At 34.4% G+C, this 22,835-nt stretch overlaps 3 protein-coding genes across 6 annotated transcripts in view; 1 reads left to right on the top strand and 2 right to left on the bottom strand.

The window, feature by feature from the left end:
• Positions 1–7,551: 7,551 nt before the first annotated feature.
• On the bottom strand, positions 7,552–9,427 carry LOC106657348 (CD2 antigen cytoplasmic tail-binding protein 2 homolog). Its single transcript, XM_014378801.2, has 5 exons — positions 9,176–9,427; positions 8,903–9,066; positions 8,673–8,835; positions 8,303–8,599; positions 7,552–8,214 (listed from the first exon to the last, which is right to left on the bottom strand). Exons 1-5 carry the CDS (start codon positions 9,309–9,311, stop codon positions 7,982–7,984), a joined length of 993 nt encoding a protein of 330 aa, XP_014234287.1. The 5' UTR covers positions 9,312–9,427; the 3' UTR covers positions 7,552–7,981.
• Positions 9,428–15,463: 6,036 nt separating this feature from the next.
• LOC106657308 (mite allergen Eur m 3-like) lies at positions 15,464–20,444 on the bottom strand. The gene is made up of 5 exons (XM_014378736.1): positions 20,387–20,444; positions 19,879–20,308; positions 19,705–19,819; positions 15,939–16,109; positions 15,464–15,619 (listed from the first exon to the last, which is right to left on the bottom strand). The coding sequence occupies exons 1-5, from the start codon at positions 20,442–20,444 to the stop codon at positions 15,464–15,466; spliced, it is 930 nt and encodes a 309-aa protein (XP_014234222.1).
• Positions 20,445–21,864: 1,420 nt separating this feature from the next.
• Positions 21,865–22,835, top strand: part of LOC106657396 (potassium voltage-gated channel subfamily KQT member 1) — a 102,906-nt gene continuing 101,935 nt past the window's right edge. For all 4 annotated transcript variants that reach the window (XM_023463644.1, XM_023463634.1, XM_023463639.1 and 1 more), the window contains exon 1: positions 21,865–22,281. The gene's annotated coding sequence lies outside the window, so the exon portion shown is untranslated. The remainder of the gene's footprint in view (positions 22,282–22,835) is intronic.

The raw sequence follows: 22,835 nt of genomic DNA, 5'->3' as shown, positions 1-22,835 counted from the left end.
TGTGCCAGAAGCGCTTGTAATTAATTACCAAACTCAGCATTTGCGCAACGCGAGCGATTATTCGATTATTTTTTATGCAAATTCACCATCAACTTCACATTTTTCCGAATATTACATTATTGGAGCACGTAATACTTTTCGTAAAAGTTATATCGATAATACTATCGAGGTCGAGGGAGACAAAAAACGAACTTGCATCATTTTTCAGAAAATCGTACGTTTTCGTTGTGGTGCGATGTTCGTCGCCTCTTTTTCTTGTAACATTTCGCTTCAGGAAAAAAGGTGATTAATTTTCGCATCACATGAAGATTGATGCAGCGCTAATAATGAGGCTTGCTTAGCAAACGCAGCAAAAAGGTCCTGACAGTTGAAGCAGTCAAAGTTGACGCACACGCCCGCATCTCAAAGGCGCGCGCGCGTTATTCAAAGGCCACATCTAAAAATAAACTGACGCAACATGCCTCGTCATTGCTCAAATATTACTGTGTACCTCTACTTGGGATTCAAATTTAATTGGTCCTTTTTATACACGAAAATTCTAAATTTTTTTGGTTAGGATGAAAATGTATGACTGTGCACTCGTTTTAATAACGCGAGCCCCTATGTTCTTTACTACCAAATTTCACACGAGCCAGAGATTCGCACAATTTGATCCAGAGTCAACTCAAAAATATATCTTATTCAAATTATTTATAAACTTAATTAGATTGAAAATTATAAATAAATTACTGCTAAAAAGCCACATTAATCTTTATGAAAAATTATCTATTATTCGTCTATTATTTGTGTTGATAAATATAAAATTAATCTCGAAAGAAGAATAAAGTAAAGAACAATGTAATGTGCGTTTATAAAGACAAATTCAGAGAAGAATATTATTTATTGAATCGGTATTGGCAAGAAGTTTGCAGACTGTGCCAATTAAAAAGCTTTTCAGCCTTTATCTCCTCGTCAAGTTATATATTATCCGGGGCTGCACAAAAGCCTTTTGGTTTATGCTTATACACACACACACACACAAACTCGCACACATTTTCACATTACAGCAACATCATAGCTTGCGCTTGCACGCGCGCGCGCGCGAAAGAGAGAGAGAGAGAGAACTACGTGATACACATAGACGGGACTTCTTGTCTATGTCTGAGCGAGCACGGGCCAACGTGCAAGAAGCTTTCAACTACTAAAGTTGCTACGCCCACTTTCCCCGCTCGCGCCACCGTGCACCAGGTTACACGTCAGCCCTAGTTTTCGTTCCTAGCTTATATTTCTCTCGCAAGTACATATACCGTTAAAGTGTATGCGCTCAGCCGCTAGTGCTTCTCACTCTCTCTCTCTCTCTCTCTTTATGTGCCGTTGCTGCTGCTACACTTACACCCTTTGGTCTCTCTCTCTCTCGCTGTGCATGTGATTTTCATGTCACAAGCACAACTACACGGGCATCCGATCCTGGGTGTTTTAAATATATCTAAACACCTTATGGCTCGTCGTCTGGCCTCTCCAAGTACGTTTCAACTCGACGGCAAGGCAGGAGCGACTCTGTCGGGTCCTTTAATACGAAGGCCGCCAAGCCGCCAGAATTTATTAATGTAAACGGCAAATAAGTAGCGAATATACATGCATAGATTATAAGCGTGCACAAGTCAAGTGTTACCGCTGCTAGTCTCTAGCAATCGGTGGCATATGCAAGTTCTTCTTCAATACACTCGTCAGAATCAGTTGCATGCAAATTTTATGTATTAAAAACTACGAAATAAAGTTAAGCACGCAGGCGTCTGTTCATATGTTCGCGTAGGTGTGGAGTATGCCTGCAGTGCCAGCGAAATGACAAAATGAGGGCCTCGTTAGATGCAAAAAGCTTTCACACTTAACGCGCCAGCTAAATACGCAGCTCTTCTCTGTCCGCCCGCACGCGTATGTAAATATAAACTAGGTGTACGCACCTATAGCTTTCTCGAATCTTCGCGCGAACTCGAGCGGGCTTCTGCTCAATTAGGCCTTTTACAAGTAACGCACGCAGTCTATGTGCCCGATTTGAAATTTTTTTAACTTACTGCAGCGTATAAATGTGCGTTGTGACGTACATAGCCAATAATCACGTATTAACGTCCTTTTTTATATGACAAGTGCAGAATTATACAGCTTCGTCAATCAATTGTCTTGTAGTATTTGCATGGCGATTTGTAGGTGCTTTGAGGATTGCCGATTCAAGACCCACTTTGTATACGCAAATCAATTACCTGAAAATGTTTCATGTATGTATATGTGTGAGTAAGTGCGTGTTTAATGTATGACAAGTGCGAGCAATCGTGTATACTTACTGCCACGACGATGCCTCGGTCTTTACTCGCACCGAACTGCCTGCTAATTGCTTTTCAAACAGCTCAATTATTATACGATCTCATCAAGTACCCGTCGAAATTCAAATGTTTTTCAGTAATATTAATACAACTGATTATTACAAATTATCGAGTTAACTTTTACAAAAGTAAAAGTTTTACTAGCGAGTTCAATTCGAGTTGGCCTAAGTTAATATACGGTAAAAAACGATCGACGAAGCGCAAGTCCATGGACGATTTTTACTGCAGCTGCATTATCAATAATGTCTTGTATTAAGGGTGAATTTATCTTGCATTTATCTTGAATTAATCTGAAAAAATATGTTATTTTCGCGCTGCATGACTGAGAACAAGTAAAATGGTAAAGCTTCATTGTGTACGGCTGGTTCGTGCTCATAAAAAGAGCGTCAAACTACACGCACGTTGTTGTTCCTAGTACACATCTTTTATTGCCACTTAGCATTTTCATTTTCATTTGGCCACTTAGAGAAGCGGATTCTTCGCTGTAATTCATCGTTACGCACTCGACCTGCGGCCGCTGTGTACAAATTGTGCCCTATATTAGGCGAAAAATCGAGAGATCTCTCTTTTTTTCCACGGACTCGAGTTCGTTGTTTATGTATATTGTAGCAAAGAATTAACTCTCGCTTAGCACCTCAGAGATGCACGGTACAGAAAATGTGTGGACGAGCTGAAACGAGAGCACATTTACGGGCGCTAGTGCAAAACTTTCCCATGGGCAAATATATAGCCGAGGGTATAAAGATCCAGTGGCAGTTGGTGCGACGAGTCCGAAACGACAATGTCGAGCCTCTTGAGGTGCGCTGGAGTCTGTGGTGCTTCGATTATCCTCATCCTCGTGTTCTTGGATCGTTCGTTGTTGGCGCTTGCAGCCAACACCGATCGTCTCAACGATGATGGCTTCAGTAATAAAATCATCGATAATCCGGTCAAGTCGACTAGTCTTCTAGCAACGCGAGGTCACAAACACTGGCTACTCTGTGAGTAATAAATAACATTAATCAGTTTTTAATCACTGTGATGTGACATGCGTTCTGTGTCGGTAGAATTTGATTCTCGTATATTAGAGCTGAGCTTGCGGATTATTCAAGTCTTCACGAATTCTCTCAGTTGTGCCGCAGCGATGTATTTTTAATATACATCTTGATATTTTAAATCGTCAATTGTACTTAAACAAAACGAAAAATTTCATATCGACTAGTTTAGAAATAAGGTTAACAAAAACGTATTGAACTTGAAAAATATAGAACGTCGTGTAAGCTAATTCCAGGGATAATTAACCGAAAGTTTCCAAAGTCGTATAATTCTTTTAACGTGAGCGTAATTTTTACTTTACCTAAAAGTGGAAAAGCGCAGCAATGAAAATGTTCAAAGTTGTGTTTTAATAATCGCCTTCTTTGATGTACGTACCTTTCACATTTTTCAATGCGCACATGTAATTAGCCTTTTTTGTACACTTCTTTGGAGCCTTTGTTTGGCGAATAAAAAAGTTTCTTTTTCTGCATAAATTGATTCAAATGACTATATCCTGAAACAAAAAATTTAAATCACGATCCGAGCATTAACAATAGTTAAATCGAGAAAAAATAAAATATTTTTATTCATACTAAATGCGATAGTTTAATTCGTTATGCATATATATAAGGCTCGAGACTCGACTCGAGTCTGTCTAGGCCATTCATCAAAAAGAGGCGTGGAGTTGCAGTGACTGCAGGGTATACGAAGAGACCATAAACTTAACGCGCTGAGTCATGTCTCTTCTGGCCTTTCGTCTCGAAAAAAAGCGAATAGTAAATTGGTATAGCTGGGTTTCATTGACAGCCAAAACATTAACGCGATTGAAAGAACGTCTTTGAGGCATTGATTCCAAATGCGCAACGCGCTGCGCTCGGTAAAACATATAATCGGCTTCCCGAATAAATATAATGGGATGCGAAGTGGTTTGCTGCGCCAGCTGGCGACAGTGAGCAACGAAATATAATAATGATGCTTTTGCGTATGTGGTTACAGAAATATACGAAGCAAGCGTAAAACTGAGGAATCACATCTTTGTTCTTATCACTGTTAGCAGAAACGAGTCAGGTAGCAGCACCTTTATAATAAGATATTTATAACAACTCGCCCAAGTTTTTTGCAACAAATCACACATTCGAGATTACTACCCTACCCTCGTTCGAATTCATTCAGGGCATCTCTGTATACATCTAACATACATTATCAATGTGTGTCACGAGCTTACGTGAATTGTATCGGTATGTTTCGGAAGCATCTTGCAGCAGTGGTAGCCAACCTTCTCGTAAACGCAGTTGTTGACTATATAGTACTGTACTACGTCCGCTACGTCACTTTTCATGGCAGCCATGATTTCCATAATTGCATTAGCATACTATTCTTTCTCTCTTTTTACAACGTGTACATTCAAGAGTACGTCTAGCAACTTCGAACGTTTCTGCGCGATGACGCCTATATACTCCAACCGTACACATTTTCCTTGCATCTTTTTTCTCTCTTTTACAGCTCGCTCCTTTACCGCATTTTGTTTTTTCGTTTTTCCAACCCAGCACTTTCTCAATATTGAAAATGCTAACGATCCATGTTTATATTATGCGTTTATTCTTTTATAATTTTTAAAGAAGCTCGTGTGTATGTTTTCTTTATATAGCGAAGTCCACGTATAGTTTTATCAAAAAATACCGTGATATTGATTCACCGCAATATCCCTCGATTGCTCTTCGTTTTTCTTTGTGAAAGGTCAGCTTCAAAGCTAGCGTTTGTTTTATTAAATCAATATTGCAGCTTTTCGATTTATAAAAGATTCGATTAAGCTCGAGAGACCAAAAATTCTAAAAATAAAAGCTACATATCACAGACGGACGATAAATAGTTAAGCTAGCCATTTCGATGTTTCATAGATATTTTATTAAAGTACCGATTAGTAAAAACTGTGAATTTAAAATTTGAAAATTATAAATATTGAATTTACACCGATACAGTGCTTATATTCTAAGCAATTCAATAATCGGACACAAATTTGTCGAAAGAGTCGTTTCTACGTGTGTAGCAGTCTCAAACTTTCTTATGACGATTAATCGTCGAGCTTTCATCTCACGGACTCTTTAAAAGTACATAAGCGACTCTGAGAAAAATGCAATTTTAAAAGTTAAATGTATATACACCGTCGGGGGAGCTTTGAATGAAGTAGAATATGAAATAGCCTGACGAGAGAAATGATAATACCTTATCTCCCTCGGCAAGAGAATGAGCTATTTGAAACTTTAGCTGGGAAATATACATAATAACGAGCGCGAGATCCTCTTTGTATTAATATTGGCGTTTTATAGTTATTAAATAGTTCGCAAGCTCGAGTTAATCATCGCGGCAGTCTTTATCAAGGTGAAAACGGTGTACATTATATTATACGGACGCGAGCAGAGCTCACCTTGACGTTACCGTCGGCGTAGGCAGACTGACTTTTATGTATATGTGTGATGAAGTTAATATACCACGTGGACTGCACGCGGAGCTGTGTCGCGCGACTACTCGCTTTTCCTCGACGTCAAATATATAACTCGTTTAAATGAAGCTAGATTGCCCAAAAGAATATGCCCATGTTTTATAGGCAGCGCGGCGAATGGAAAAGCTCCCCGGCTCAATTCTTCTCTCGCGTCTTCTTCGTGCCGGAGTCGACGAACGGAAGTAGCGAGCCAAGTTACGATACAGCATTGCAGGTGGCACAGCAAGTACAAGTTTCACGCGAGCGCGAGCTCGTTATATACACCGAGGCTAATAAATATTGCATTATGAATACGAGCAGCGACGGAACGCAATTGTCTGTATATACACATACATTATAGCGAGTGCAGCCGCCAGGACGACTCCTCGGAATGCTTTTTCATTTTCCAGAAGCAGCAGAAGCCAGCAGTACTAGATTCTCTTGTCCTCGCCCTCTTTTTTCATTTTGACGCAAGCCAAGAACTTGAGCTCGCGCAAGAAAAGAGAGAATTAAAGCTCGCACAAATATGCTCTTGGCAACTTGTAACATGTAACTTGCCTTCGACTCTCTGTGATTATTATATATAAATATACAAGCTGTGAGCGAAAACTGCGGGTATTAACATTTGCTACGCGGAGCAAGTTATATCCTCGGGATGATATTCGGGCTGCACTTGACGACACGTGTTTGAGCTACCTATACTATATCGCGTCGCCAAATGCAAATCACGATGCTCTACACATATTATGTGAGCCATACATATTTCAGCATGTGAAGCTTATTCGTAGCTGTCGAGAATTGATTTTGCTAATGTTCAAAGAGCATCCATCTATCGAGACAGCTATGTTTATCGGCATTTACTCGCAGTACATATAATACGAAACGAAACACTTATATGACGAACCCGTGAGCGAATACTTGATTGTATTATATACCTATATAATGTTTTCAATTGGCTTCGTTCTATAGTCGACCGTAAATTGATTTCGTTGCTCTTCAAGTGAATTATTCCTACTTTTTAATAAATCCCTAATGTGTCAAATGAAACTTTTCAATCTATGAAATCTCGCTTATAAGAATTAACAATATAATTTAAATCTATAAAAACTCACTTAATAGAATTACAATATAATTACAATATAATTTTAATTTTAAATACAAATTCTCATGAATTATAAACTTTACTTTTTTAAATAAATTTTTATTATTTCCAATAATTAGTTCTTGGTGGATTGAAAAGCGTAGCTGCAGTCGTGCTACTAAAGTTCAAGATAATCCTCATGTTCGCCACCATCGTTGCTGTTGTCATTTACACCATTAAGTACCTGCTTGGTCCAGCCAGTTTCTCAGGCATATATAAGGGAAACTTTTTTAGTCCGCCCGTTGCTCCTTACATAGCTCCCTATCATCATTACCATCATGATGAATATTTACCTAGCGTCGTTCATGATTCTTTGCATAGTTATGGTACAACTGAACATGGTATGTTCCATTTTCACTATTATTCATTACGTATAAATAAATCAACAGCTTTCGAGAACTTAATTGAATAAAAATAAAACTTGATTTTATTATTTTGTGTTCACATTCAAAAATATTTTTTTTTATTTATAAATTTTTTATCTCTTAACGAATCGATGTCAGGAACAAAATTTTTTCAAGTGCAGAGAATAATAATTCATTGAATTAAATTTACAAACATGAAGCTGTATGTTTTATAATTTTTACTACTACAAAATATAAAATAAATATTTTTATATACAGGATATGCTATTCCTTGGGATCATCATTCAAGTAATCATCATTCAGTTCACGAAGAATACAATGGAAGCGACAATAAATGGTCTAAAATTGGCGATGGTGGAAGGAGTTCAGAAAAACAAAATAATTTGTTTTTGAATCTTTTGAAAATAATGGAAAAATTTTCAAAGCCACCAAAGAAAAAAATTATTAAGAAAGGGTAGCTTTAACATTATAATAGGTAAAAATAGCAATATTAACTTTGTACAGTATTGTAAAAACAATAATTGATTGGTGGTACACAAACATATGATGACTGCAATATAACAAACCAAGTCATTATCATTGCCTAATTTTTCACATGAATCAATAAAGACTCATTCAATTGGCTTTAAATGTATAATTCAAAGTCGATTCGTGCTGCACTATGAAAGTCTCCATTTTGACCAATTTTCCGAACCCATGCTCCATTTTTAAAGTATCCTTCCTTTGACCATGTATGCATTTGTTCGCTAGTGTGAGGTCCATGTACTTCAGCTTCTTTTTCTTGAGACCATTTCAACTCCCAAGAGACTTCAGTAACTAATGGATCTTCTTTTTGATTCAAACCTTTGGGTGCTGATCCTGACACATTAAAAGAAATTTCATTGTATTTTAAATTTACAAAATTCATGTTGTAAATAGATTAATTATTATTTTTCATTCTACATACCTTCTCCATCATTTAAATCTTTTAATTTAATTTTTTCTTTTGATTCAAATTCATCTGAGAACATATCACACTCTGCTTCAATTTTTGTAGATGCTTTATTTGCTTCAGTTATTTTCTTTTGTATTTTTTCGTGAGTTTCTTGATAAATATCCATATTACCGGTACGAGTCAATAACTCATTTGCCAATTCAGTTAATTTTGTAATAGCAACAGAATTTTCATCTTCATTTTTTACTGCATTAGGATCTTTTTTCAGTTTCCATCGTTGAGCTGTAGTTAACTTTTGTTTACCTTTTCCTATTGAAATGATAATATATTTATTATTTTTTTTTTCATAAAATAAGAATAAAAATATAAACTTTCATTTTACCTAATCTACATAAAGCTTTTGATACTGTTTCACCAGGTTTTAAATAATCCAAGATCTGTGTGTAAAGTGAAGTGGGATCAAACATAAAATCTGGATCGTTATCACTATCATTGTCTGCATCATTTTTTTCATTGTTTTCACCTTCCTTTACTTTATCTTTAACCTAAATAAATTTTAAGTTGATTAATCAATGAAAATGAAGTAAAAAAATTAATATTTGATTTTATTACCTTTACCCAGTCTATGTTATCTAACCAATTGTCTCGAACTTCTTTATCTTTTTTCCAATGATAATGTCCTTCTTTATCAAAATGACCCTCCTCCAACTCTTCTTTCATGTTAAAAGCTGTAAAGCCATGGTTAGTATCTAACGTTGATGGTCCATCTTCCTCTCCTATGTAAAAATGAATTATAGTTCAACACTGATGAACAATGAAGTTTTACTTATTAGTTAAGTATTCTGAAATGACAACTCAAACAGTTATTTGTATGTCAATTATCACCTTCAATGTCTTTTTCCGACATTACATTATGATATTCTTCTTTTTCTTCTTCGTCTTCTTCATCAGAATCCAAAGAATGTTTAAAACTAGGCTCTTCTTTAGTCTCTAAATATTCGTCCAACTTTCTTTTAGACATTTTTATCAAATGATGAAAAATGTCAAAGATTGAAAATGTTTTCAATTTACACCGAGTGTAATTGTCGAGGTTATATTACCTCGGCCACAGCCCGCAGTCCGCACTCCGCAACTGCACTTGCGTACGCAGACCCGCAGCGCCAATACACTAGCGCAATCAAAAAGCAAAACGATTGAAATCTACTGTACCCATCGTCCCTCTGCCTTATCAAAAGTGAATAATACAAAGATCAGAAAATGGAATAGAGAGACTTTTTTATCAGCTGCAGATTTATATTTTCTTTATAGGCGAGCGGGAGGTTACCCAAAAAACAGGGTTGACCGACCACGGAGAGGGGAGTGGGTAAACGACATGATTCCTTACGTATTTTTCGTCGCTGAATCCGAATATGAAATTTATTTTACTCTAAAATGACAGCGTCATGGAGAAAAACGCGATTTTCATGAAAATCGCGGTATAATGAATTTCTCATTTTTTCGAGTTCAACTCGCTGTAACTTTTTTTGTAGTAAATATTTTTTGATGAAATTTTAACAGCATATTCTAGCACTCAAAAGGAAGAAAATAGCGTCAAGCAGGTGTCGAAAAGTTTATTAGAACCGAAGATATGATTTTTTGAACATAAAAAACGCGAATTCATGAATTCTTAACTTCGGATTAAAAAGTTGAGTGACGAAATTTCGAAATTCAAAATATAAACTTCACAGCACTAAAATATATAGTATAAGGAAGTTTTTGGTAAAATTTGAGATCAAAATATCAATTAGGGAAGAAATGGCAAGAGTTTCAATATTAGCGCACCGAGCGCGCGCTCGCCGCGCGTGCAGCGCAGCAGCCGCCTCGCCGGCTAGCGTTGCGCGTTGGCCCGTGTAATGGTGCATACAGTTTAATAATTAATATATGAAATCCATTTAATTGTTTTTATTGAACATATGGTCAAATCTCAAAATAAAATTCCGTTTCGTTAACAAAAAAAGGTGAAATTTTTTTTTGCGTGCCCAGTGGCCCGGACCCCCGCAAATTCTTCATAGGACCTCCAGGAGTGAAAAAAAACGCGTGAACATGAAATTTGTAAATAGTTAGTTTTTTTTGGGTCACTTTTGTGTTTTAGATGCCGAAAAGCCATCTTTTCACGCAAATACGACTTATTGCTCGATTTCCAAGTCGTTGAAAAAGTATAAAAAATCATCTAAAAATTTTAACTGACCACTGTATTCGATAGGAAATTTCCTCAGCTTTCTCATGGTGCAGTTGGATTTTCCGATTAATTTCATTTTCCCAAGGAAAAATCAAAAATAAGCCATAGAAAGCACTTTTTCCGTACTACATTTTTCGACATATTTAGCCCTCAATGTTTGATGGCGATTTTCGTGGTGAAATTTGGATATTTCGGAAAATCAAATAGTACCATCGGAAAGCTGAGGAAATTTCCTATCGAATACAGTGGTCAGTTAAAATTTTTAGATGATTTTTTATACTTTTTCAACGACTTGGAAATCGAGCAATAAGTCGTATTTGCGTGAAAAGATGGCTTTTCGGCATCTAAAACACAAAAGTGACCCAAAAAAAACTAACTATTTACAAATTTCATGTTCACGCGTTTTTTTTCACTCCTGGAGGTCCTATGAAGAATTTGCGGGGGTCCGGGCCACTGGGCACGCAAAAAAAAATTTCACCTTTTTTTGTTAACGAAACGGAATTTTATTTTGAGATTTGACCATATGTTCAATAAAAACAATTAAATGGATTTCATATATTAATTATTAAACTGTATGCACCATTACACGGGCCAACGCGCAACGCTAGCCGGCGAGGCGGCTGCTGCGCTGCACGCGCGGCGAGCGCGCGCTCGGTGCGCTAATATTGAAACTCTTGCCATTTCTTCCCTAATTGATATTTTGATCTCAAATTTTACCAAAAACTTCCTTATACTATATATTTTAGTGCTGTGAAGTTTATATTTTGAATTTCGAAATTTCGTCACTCAACTTTTTAATCCGAAGTTAAGAATTCATGAATTCGCGTTTTTTATGTTCAAAAAATCATATCTTCGGTTCTAATAAACTTTTCGACACCTGCTTGACGCTATTTTCTTCCTTTTGAGTGCTAGAATATGCTGTTAAAATTTCATCAAAAAATATTTACTACAAAAAAAGTTACAGCGAGTTGAACTCGAAAAAATGAGAAATTCATTATACCGCGATTTTCATGAAAATCGCGTTTTTCTCCATGACGCTGTCATTTTAGAGTAAAATAAATTTCATATTCGGATTCAGCGACGAAAAATACGTAAGGAATCATGTCGTTTACCCACTCCCCTCTCCGTGGTCGGTATGTCCCTTTTCTAAGCGACTTTTTGGCAACCTCCCGCTCGCCTATTAAAAATGTACCGATGACTGTGATTGCTTATATTCTGAACTATATTATTAAAAATTAAAATTTTAAGTTGGGTAATTCTTTTTCTGAATCTTGATTCAATTCATAGATATTGAAATTAGGTTTGATTTCTACTTTTCCAGAGAATTATTATTATTAACTAAAATTGTAAAATATGAGTTATAGAGTGAGCATTATAATTTATGTCAGCTGTTCAAATATACTGATACAGACAAGGTGCACGATTTACGCGTAATTAGTAATGTATTCCAAATTGTTTATCATAAAAAAGGGGAAACGAGTACCTATCGGACCCGTTTAGTAGTTCTCACTCATAGCTTAGCTACACATACAAGCTCTATGTGCGGGTCTCAGTTGTATTAGTCGTTGTATATACAGAGAGATCTATCAACCCCGCAGGTCGTCACGCGTCGCTCATGCATCTCTCATTATTTCGCACGCAAACTCACCTCTTCTGGGACACGCTTGCAAGCTCGCAAGCTCCTCAAGCTTACAATATAGCGTATAACTGCTCTCTGCCTCTCTCTATCTCTCGCTATACGCCGGGTATCTATCTATTCTCCTTTACTCTGAACAGTACTCCATTCGAAATTCTACTGTAATTGGCACAAGAGACTTGCAACGACGTGCACACATTTGTCGTGCAAAAGCATCTCCTGGCAATATTGTAATCTCTGTACATACGACTCGCTCTTTCTATTGCCGAGATGCATATTCCATGCTAGTTGACACGGTTAATTCAATAATAAGTGGCTGAACAGCCAAGCCGCAAAACTAGACAGTGTAAACTTACTAAGGGATCACCTTGTTTTTCTGTTCCAGTTATTACATTTATGCTTTAATAACTAATTAAAACACTCTGTTTTGGATTCATTCGTTGAAGTTTATCGATAATAAATGTTCAAATCGATGCAACAACTTTGCTATGAATGAAATCTAGCTTTTGGAAGTAATAAAATAAAAAGAAAGAAGAAAATCAAAACAACTCAACTGTTTGGGCAGGTTTCTGTGATGTTATATATGTATATATTTTTTTTCAAAGACAAACAAAAGTTCTCTAGCAGAATTGTATTACGTAACCTGCCAGTCACAGCGGATGCGTGTTCTTTGAGAATAGCTTGTTTACCAATAGTTTTCATACATACGTTAAGACAGCATTGCCATCAAGAAAACGTGGAGCGAATATTCTCTTTTCGTGCCTTTTTTTACTTCTCAAGTCCCAGGGTACAATTCCATTTTCAACCGTACTTTTTTACTAATGCATTGTAAAAGCGACTCATATGTATAATAAATTCTTACACCGAACTACCGAAACGTTTATTATTTAACTTCAAATAAGTAAACGAGTCTATTAAACTGCTATAAAAGCAGTTTATTATATACATATAATATATATATTTATATATATATATATATATATTTGTTTTTATAAAAATTGATTTATAATATGTAACATGTTAAACAAACAAAGATTTTTGATAGCAAGTAATACAGCACTGAAGCCATTTGTTGTTCATTTCAATTTTTTCTTTTTTTAATTATTTTGAGTCTTTTAAAATTTGTTGGTTTTCGATTGAAAACAGTTAGTGTGCAGTCAAACTATTTTGTCTGCATTGAGTTCTGTGAGAAGATGGTAAGTAGATTATTTGGATCAATGAAATACCGATGCCAAGATAAAAATTAAAATTTTCCTGTAGGTTTCCTGCTATTTCCAGTAAATTTATTTAAATATCTACATGAACAATAAAATAAAGATATTGACATAGATTTATAGAAAAATATACAAAAGAAATCTCGGAAAAATTATTTGAAAATTCGTATTTTTACTTTGGTTTAGCTATCTCTTTAACCCTTAATTATCACTCTTTATTCTTTGCGTTACAATTACATATTACCGATCTTCAATACTGCCAGATATTTAAACGGCGTAATTATTTGCAGAACTCGAATATACATAAGGTTAGTGAGTTGTATGTACTTTATGGCAGCTTGCTCCTTTATTGCTTGTACAAGAACACAGATGCCTTATTGAGTGCCGTAATCGACAGGGCGTTGTGAAATTGTTGATTTATTAGCTCATCTTTTAAGCTTTGTGCCTTAGATTAACAATAATTTATTAAAGTTAGAGGAGATTACCTGCAGAGAATCATTGAGATATATTGTCGAATAGAAAAAAAGGAAGAAAAAGTTGTTGTTTTTTAAGAACACTAAACTACAATCAAAAAGTGATTTATTAAATTAGTTATCAAATGCCTAATACACTATGAATGAAAGTTTAAATTATTAGCTAACGAGTTTATTTATTCCCTCCATCAGTCCTTGAAATTGTTCTTCAATAGCGTGCAAAATCTGGAATTTAAGATTTGATATTTTCTATGTCGTACTTGACATTATAAATTTTATATAAATAGTTGATTACCGCCTGTACAATGAAGTTTTCACCCTTAATTGGCTCATTTGATTGATCTGTTTCAGATTCAATTGGATTAGCCTGCACAAAATAAACAAATGAATAAATTTTATAATACAAGCAAGAAGTATAGTTATGGATTGAAAGATTATGATACTTACGCAGGCCAAAGCGATGGCAATAAAAAAAATGAAACATACTTTATTGAACATTGTGATGTGCACTTACACGTGTTCAAGCAGAAATCAAACTATAACTCGAAATGAAACTCGATACTTTATATATACTTTATAATACACGTTTTTGTATGATATAATCAATAATACATTCAATTCATTAAACTTCGTGACCTACGGTTAAATAAGCACTTAATATCTTTCCTCGTAAATACGAAAATATATAAAACGGAAGTGATTCGCAATAAAAGGTAATAAATAATCATTCAGCAATTATTTCGTTTGTTACATTAGACTGAATGTTTAAAAAATGCAAATAATTAACTGTCATTGCCGATAAAATTCAGTTGAACATATGAACGCAAATTCTATTAATATTTTAAAATTCGGAAAATACAAATGAATTTACGAGATTGGGATTTATTCATTCTTAATTAAATTTCTGGTTCAAATTCGAATTGGAGCTTAACTAGGGGAAAATTCGTTCATTAAGTCTATCATTTTCGTACTCTAATTTTTCTTTGATTAGACACTTCAAAATAATTAATATACATAAAAATCGATTATTACGTTAAACGTAGAAATGTTACTATTGAGGATTATACGACACTGCAGTGCCTTTATGTATTCAATGTTAGTTTACATAAGAACTAGAGGAATAGGGTGTGGCTGGAGGGCCCTATTCCACCAGTTTTTATGGGTCACTCGCAGTACTTTTAAACACTCAACGAATTCGTTACTCTTTTCTTTTGACTGTGCTAGACCAATATCAAGACAATCATTTCGCAAATTTCACTGTTTCAGGTTAAAATTGTTCTACCTAAATTAAACTTTGCCTTTAATTTAATATCAATCAATTTTCAGAAAGTTACGAAATTATAATTAGAAAAAAACGACCGAAGTAGGCAAAAAAGAATCAATGCAAATATTTTTGATGCTAATGATAAATTTAATATAAAAATATATTTAATCAGCGGAAGGAACTTTTTTTTTAATTTCTGAAAGCAGATGTTTCATACATATTACTATCAAATTTAAAATTATAATAACACATCTATGTAAGTTTGACGGCTTTTAAAAATTCATGGAAATAATCCAAAGTCATCCACCTTTTTGATACAAAAATAGAAATATTTATTTTTTATGCCCATGTTTTGCTTTTGAGAGTTTTCAAGGTGACTTAATTTCCTCTATATTAGAAGCATGGGCGATCCATTCTGACCACAACCACACACTCGTCGAGACATCTGGAAGATCGTCGATACTAAGGCTTACAATACCCACTTGAACTCCTCTTTCGTCTACAACAGGACCTCCAGAATCACCCTGAAAATGATTAATTGATTGAAAACCAATGTTAAAAGCCAATGAAAAAAATACTAACTTTGCAACTATACTGATTTCCAACAGTACATATCATTCCACGATCAACCACTGGCAAAAGTTCCAACTCGGGAAAAATAAGTTCTGATTCGTTATGATTTTTGAAACTTTTCTCCAAATACTAATTTTGACACTTATCAAAATCATATATTTTTCTTCTAGCAACGTGTAAATTATTAGTTTTTTCATCATGGTCCTCCTAAAGAATTGTACATAAATTAGTGTAAAGTAAACAAAGATTTAAAAATCAATAAAAACATACCATGCATTGTTCCGTATAGCCCCAACCAGTGAGTATTACAGAAGCACCTACTGCGAGAAGATCTTCTGAATTTTCTGAAGAAGCTAATTTAACTGGTTGTACTTTATCATTGAATTCCATATCCTTTGCAACTCTGAGTAATGCGATATCAGCCATATACGGTAGGAATAACTATAAAATTATAATTTTTTAGTCATTATTTGGCAAATCTACAAGCGCTACGCCAAGCGGAAAAGCCCCCAAATGCTCCCAGAAGAAATATGTGACATACGTTTTCGATGTGTTTTTTCATCAGCTTACCTATGATGAGGTTGAATTTTCAAAAATTTTCCATTTTCCCCCGAGAAACTAGACGAAAACTTTTAAACTAGAGTATTCTAAAAATTATATTTAAAATTTTTTTTTAAATAATAATTTAAATCGAAAGATATAAACATTTACCATCAATATAGTTATTTTTCAGACAATCGTTTTTTTCGCTAGATAATACTTGATAAATATGGGGCATGATCGTCCACACATCCATACACTTTAAAGACACGTCTTCGTCATTCAAGTACGAATTATTTTTGTATAAGAAAATCCAAAAAGACAACCAAACTTGTGAAAAAGTGAAACCATAGAAGTTAATAATACAATATGACAGTGAAGGGTGCTCATTGGTCCAAACTCCTCATGATTTTTTAATAATATCTCGAGAAAATCTTCTGGAAAATGACCGTATCGATGGGAAACTTTTTTTCCATTGATCTAAACTTTAAAAAAAAATTGTAAAATAGAGTTTGAAAGTTTATATCAAGATTTTGCGGTGAATTAGAGAATTATACTTCATTATTGGAAAGCTAAGGAAAAAGCACATTTAAAAAGTATATCACATATTTTTAGAAGAAGCATTTGGGGTATTTCATTGCGAATTCAAAACTGCGATTTCGCCTAATAATGTCGAGCGACATAGCACTAGATAGAAAACTTGACATGAAATGATGCGTTTTTTTATTTCGATTTTTCAGAATTTTTGTACATTTGTGTGTTGAATTTTTTTCCTTTTTGTTTATTGGTGTTTTATATTTTTCAAAAATGCAATGCACTTATATAATATTCAAAGCGTAACGTTTAAAGTACAGCGCTCAGATAATAATTATTTATGTAATAAGTGCGCAAAAAGCTGGGCACTTTGCAATGTGCAAAAAAAGACATTTTTTAGTGCGCTAAAAGCGTTTTGGACACTTATATACGGTAAAATGCCTCACTTTGGACACGGGTGTGCGGTAAAATGACTCATTTAAATGAAAGTATTTTTCGCTTACTATTGCATAATAGTTATTTATGTAACAAGTGCCCAAAAGGCGTTTTCGGGCACGAGTGTGCGGAAAAAGACACGAGTGCCGGCTATGCCGGCATGAGTGGGTGTTTTTTCCGCACACTGTGTGCAAAAAGCTCGGTACGTGTTGCATACAAAATTTTATGCAATAGTAGGCGAAAAATACATTCATTTAAATGAGGCGTTTTATCGCACACCCGTGTACAAAATGGGGCATTTTACCGCACACAAGTGTCCAAAAACGCTTTTTGCGCACTAAAAAATGTGCGAAAAAAGACATTTTCGTCATACTATTGCATAAAATTTTGTATGCAACACGTGCCCAGCTTTTTGCGCACAGTGTGCGGAAAAAACACCCACTCGTGCCGGCATAGCCGGCACTCGTGTCTTTTTCCGCACACTCGTGCCCAAAAACGCCTTTAGAGCACTTGTTACATAAATAAATATTTTTTGGGACCATGGTTAAGGCTGCAATTACGGGCACATGATCGGATTCATAGATTGCCCTTAATGAATGATGCTATGATGGAATATAAAATTAAAAAAATGTATCTCAAGTGTTAGTCCAGAGCAATTTGTAGAGGCCTGGACATTTTAGATGTCCAACTCACATTTCTCACAAAAAATTTACTAGGTCTGCAATGTAAATATCTGAAAATTGTATTTTTTGTTTGTTTTTCAATTAATCGATTCTCTTTACGTTTTTTACTTATTTTTTTTTTTTTTTTTTTTTTTTTTTTGAAACTTTGAAANTTTTTTTTTTTTTTTTTTTTTTATTTTTACTTATAAAAAAGAGAACGGCCGAAAAGTGAAGCCGCGTAAAACGACCTCTGATTGGCTGACACTGACGACGATGCCCGACGCGAGCCGACTCGATACGAGTGCCTGTGATGCCAACTGTCAACAGACTCAAAACACGAAGCGCAATTGAAACTTACTTTTTCTGAACCATTTCTTAATCTTAAACTAACCTTGAAATAAAAATAAAAAAATTGACGCAAGAGAAGCGCGTTTTAAACGTCTAGTTAAGTATTAACAGAGATACGATGTTTGAAACAACGATTATACTATAACTATATACTATATACTACATACTATAAAACAACGATAATACTATGATTGTGACATAACTCTTTCTTTTAAGTATTATTACTAGCCCAACTTTCAGTGCGCTGCGCGCACTTTCTTCGTTCTTATCCCATTTTACCATTTTTCAATATTTGGAAAAGGAAAATAAAATAAATGAAGATTATGTTATAAACTGTAAAAATACGGAATGGGTCGGCTGTTCACCTCTGCTCGTATTTGCGCGCCAATAAACAATTGCAAGCTACTACGACAGCGCTTATGAACTGCTTACACTAAAAACCTCACCACTTTTATAGGATAGGATATCTCCGTTAAAATTAATTAATTAAAAAAAAGAATACACATGTTTAATGATCTTCAAAAATATATGCTGTGGTCTAAATAGATTTTATTCTAAGAAACGCAAATTCTAGTGAAAAATAAGTAACATGAGATTTTACAAAACCTCCGATTTACTGAGAATCGGCCACTTCACTAAAAGTGATAAGGAATTACTTTAAAAATACCAAGGGTTACAAATGTGAACTGATGAGAAGTAACACTGATTGTGATAAAGAATGTACATCGAGGAATGCAAAATATCGGGTTGGTTTTCACCAGAATCATTCCGATTGATCGATAAACAAGGGATGATCCAAGTTATAAATGGGGTACCACTTGTATACCACTGTATGAGACCCAGAAGTAGTAAAAGTTTGCTTAAGGACCAATTCCATAATCCACCACTAACGTACAACCAAGCAATACCAATTCAAGATAGGAAAAATAAGGACAAGACAAACAAAGAAAAGTTTTGGTGGCTTGAAAATGCAGCGTAATTTGGTTACGGAGGTAAGAGCAACGCTAAGAAATTTTGCCTACAACCACATACCCCTCTTAACGAAACTACATGTTTTAAATGGACTTGTAACTAAACAGCTTAGTTTTTTGCCTGCTCCAACCACACCTTAACAAATAAATATAAAAATTAACTAATTGTGTATAGTTCTTTTATAGTAACCTGATTAAGGGAACGAACAACCCATGCAATATTACCCAAAAAACAAGATAGTGTACATCTCACTCAGTATAGATGGTTAGCATTATCTACAGACTTTTAAATAAACTATAAAAAATTAACAAGTTGTGGGTCCGATCACCTCTCCCGAGGTTGCGTCGCCGATAGGTTTGCTCATATATTACGACACCAGCCAAGATTTTTGAAAAATATGAAAAAACCAACAAAATGCTAAGATGAAAATATTTAACTCCTGAAAACAGCTGTATCTCCGTGAGAACGAAATTTTGTTATTTTTTCAGAAAATGCTATAGGAAGGTATAGAAAATCTTTTTTTTAAGGTGAAATCATTTTCTTACATTATCTCCGTAGTATTCATGTTTAATAATTTCTTCTACTTTATAAATTGCAGCATTTTTATCATCTAATTTGGTAATACCAGCAACAACTTGTATAAATTCTGGACTTAGAAACCTAATATTGAAAACAATCAGTAATTATCAAGAAAATTTACTAATGACTTGTTATCGTACCTCATAGAACTGTAATTTTCTTCATAGTCCCAATTATCATATTCAGATTCACTGGGACTTTCAGAAGACGACTTCTGCAGATCATATTTTTTATAGTCTGCATATTCAGAATAGAAGAGCTTAAAGTCAGAAGCTTCGTTATCTGAAATTTCGGCATTCAAATTGTCCAAGCTTTCTTTATTCGAAGTCTCAGTGTATGAATACTCGAAATCAGAACTTTCAACATCTGAACTTGATGTAGTTGAATCTTCCTTTGGTTCATAATCCACATATATACAATGAGCAGCAGTCAATATATAGCGTTTATTTATAATAGATCCTCCACAAAAATGAATTCCACTATTTGGAGTTATTATTTGTAGAGATACTTGATATGGAAATTGACCTTCGCGACCTGCTGTCCCATTCATGACAGCTTGTTTTTCCAATACTGTGTCGTATCGATTTTTTGAAATATAAAATTATAAATGTAAGTATCATGTTCAAAAATTGTTAGAAATCCACTTACCTGCATGGGAACTTGAAAACAAAGTAAAGATGACCAATATTATGGATCTGAATATCATGATGTGGACTACCACGGTAGTAAATTGTAAAAATGTTATTTACTCGGCTCTTACCAGCACGTAAGTAAATAAGCTTAAAGCTTACTTATAATTGAATATAAATAATGTTTTTATAATAAAAACTGGGTTAATCTACTTGTTGAAATATTTTTGATACTGTATCAGTAACTATGATTTCTAATTTTTTTATAATTGATATTGTAACGATACAAAAAGCGTTATAGATATTTATAGATAAAAAAAATTCTACGTGACCAATTTTAATCTCAGTTGGATATAAAAATCATTAAAATTGAATTATTTTTAATAAGAGAAAATACCGTTCAACATTTTTTCACTTTGTAATAATGACAATTTCGATAATTTTTCAATTTTTTATATTAAATCTTTTAATGGCATTAACTTGTCTCTGTACGAATACTAAAAACAATTTTTATCGAATCAAAACAAAATTTAAAAAATAATTCTAGCTAATTGTTGTAAAAAAAATAAATTTCATTTTTTCATCGATCGTATCAGTCACCCGGCTTCTTAAAGATGAAAATTTCAGCTTTACGGTACGTATATTGTTTTGCTCCTAAAGACAACACGTTTTGAATTTCAAGGATATAAACATTCAAAGATTTTCAATATTTTATTATGTAGCTTTTGTAATTAATGGTTTTTTAATCAAAACGTTCTAAAAATCCCTACATTTCACCCATGTTTTGTTTTTTAAATTATTCATATATCGAATTAAAAATATAACGTAAAGTTTCCGCACTTTTATAATCTACCGTCAGATTGGCAAAAAAAAAAGAATTATAAAATATTTCGTTTTAACTTGTGGTAACCCTGATTGCTGTGGACTAAATGTAATAATTTTTTTGAACAAAATTGTTTATTACTTAAGTTAATTCAATTACAATCTTTACCTGTACATATATTTATAAGAGATATACATTTTTAGTGCAAAAAATACAGAAAACCTTGCAGAATAATTTATTTGATTAACTCGTAAAACAAAAGGAGGACAGAATTTACAAAATACTGGAATCCAAACATGAATATTTCAAAGTGAAGCTTACTCTTATTTCGTTTACACCTTAAAGATACCTAGAAAAACACAAAGAAAGATTATCTCTGAGAAAATACAAGCGTCCAGTTGTCTAAGTGGCAAGTTCAAAAAGAGGCGAACAACAGCTGTGCTCTGAATAATAAATAAGTATGTATAGCCGGTCATAGTACCTCTTGCAGGACGTACACATACGTAGGTAAAACGACCGAAGGGTGCAAAATTTTGCCCGTTGGCGCGTCGGCCAGAAGAGCTTGCGCACTGCGTGTGGATGCTGTGATATGTGCGAGAGGCGAGAGCTAGAGATGACGCGCGCGCCTACAGCTTTTCGCTCGGTACATCAGTCGATGCGCCGGGTCTCAAGAAAACAGACGCGCTGCGTAACTCTAGCTTGGAGTTTAATGCTTCAAATTCTATAACCGGTTCATTCTTGTAATAAATATATATTAAACCTTTTTAAACAAACATTATGCTTAATGATGTTTGATTTTTATATATTTGTGATTACATTTCATGTGCTCACACCATACATATCACATGTTTAAGAGTGTTGTAAAGTAAAGGTTACTATCTTTTTTTTTAATTTGCTTCTGTTTCTGTGTTGACTTGAGTGTTATTTGGTGAATGTGCGCTCAAAAAGTGAGTATGTGTTATTGAATAACCATAAGCTGCTGAAATTTGGGGTACTGGAAAGTGGCTTGCTGAATTAAAAAATTTCTACAAGAAACAAATTCACTCCTTTGTGCTTTATTTTTCACCAAAGAACGATCATAAACTCAACAGGTACCGTATTGATTATTGCATGTTTTTAAACTGAGCTCAAAATACTCATACTATTATTGTACTTTGCGTTTGCATTTATCAGAAATCTGCAAAGATTCGATTAGTCGATTATTCTAGCAAATAAGCTACAAGAGATAACTAATAACTGCCATCCAAAATCTACACGCCAAAACTTTACACGCCTATACACAAACTGTACGCAAAAAAAAGTATCTGGATAGACATGTAATTTTGACAATGCGCATATTAATATTGTTTGAAACAAAAAAATGTTAATAATCTTTATTTTTCGTTAGTTTTAAAGTTTGAGTTACTTAAAAGTCACGACAAAGCTTTCTTATATCTATTTATGAATGCAGATATGTCTTGTAAAAAGTAAATAGCGGTTCTCCAGGGAAAAATTCAGTGCGGACGCTGTTGTTGCTCATCGCAAAAGTAAAGTATGTTCAAGCAAACCCCAGTTGAAGCTCCGATGTCGGTTCGAGTATTCTCCTTACACCTTCTGAAAGGCCAAGCCCCTTTGCTCGGACGGCGGGAAGCTTGGTCTATTCGGG

The sequence above is a fragment of the Trichogramma pretiosum genome, unplaced genomic scaffold (assembly GCF_000599845.2).
Source record: "Trichogramma pretiosum strain Unisexual culture from Peru unplaced genomic scaffold, Tpre_2.0 scaffold81, whole genome shotgun sequence".
In the NCBI taxonomy this organism is placed as follows: Eukaryota; Metazoa; Arthropoda; class Insecta; order Hymenoptera; family Trichogrammatidae; genus Trichogramma; species Trichogramma pretiosum.
The sequence above is the reverse complement of the archived record's forward strand: the minus strand, read 5'-3'. Positions and strand labels throughout refer to the sequence as shown.

Coding starts and splice junctions, on each gene's coding strand:
- LOC106657348 (XM_014378801.2), bottom strand. CDS start 9,311: ATGTCTAAAAGAAAGTTGGACGAATATTTAGAGACTAAAGAAGAGCCT. Junction 9,067..9,175: donor GTCGGAAAAAGACATTGAAG/GTGATAATTGAC, acceptor ATTTTTACATAG/GAGAGGAAGATGGACCATCA. Junction 8,600..8,672: donor AAAAGCTTTATGTAGATTAG/GTAAAATGAAAG, acceptor TCATTTCAATAG/GAAAAGGTAAACAAAAGTTA.
- LOC106657308 (XM_014378736.1), bottom strand. CDS start 20,444: ATGATATTCAGATCCATAATATTGGTCATCTTTACTTTGTTTTCAAGT. Junction 20,309..20,386: donor GTTTTCAAGTTCCCATGCAG/GTAAGTGGATTT, acceptor GATACGACACAG/TATTGGAAAAACAAGCTGTC. Junction 15,620..15,938: donor GCTATACGGAACAATGCATG/GTATGTTTTTAT, acceptor AATCATTTTCAG/GGTGATTCTGGAGGTCCTGT.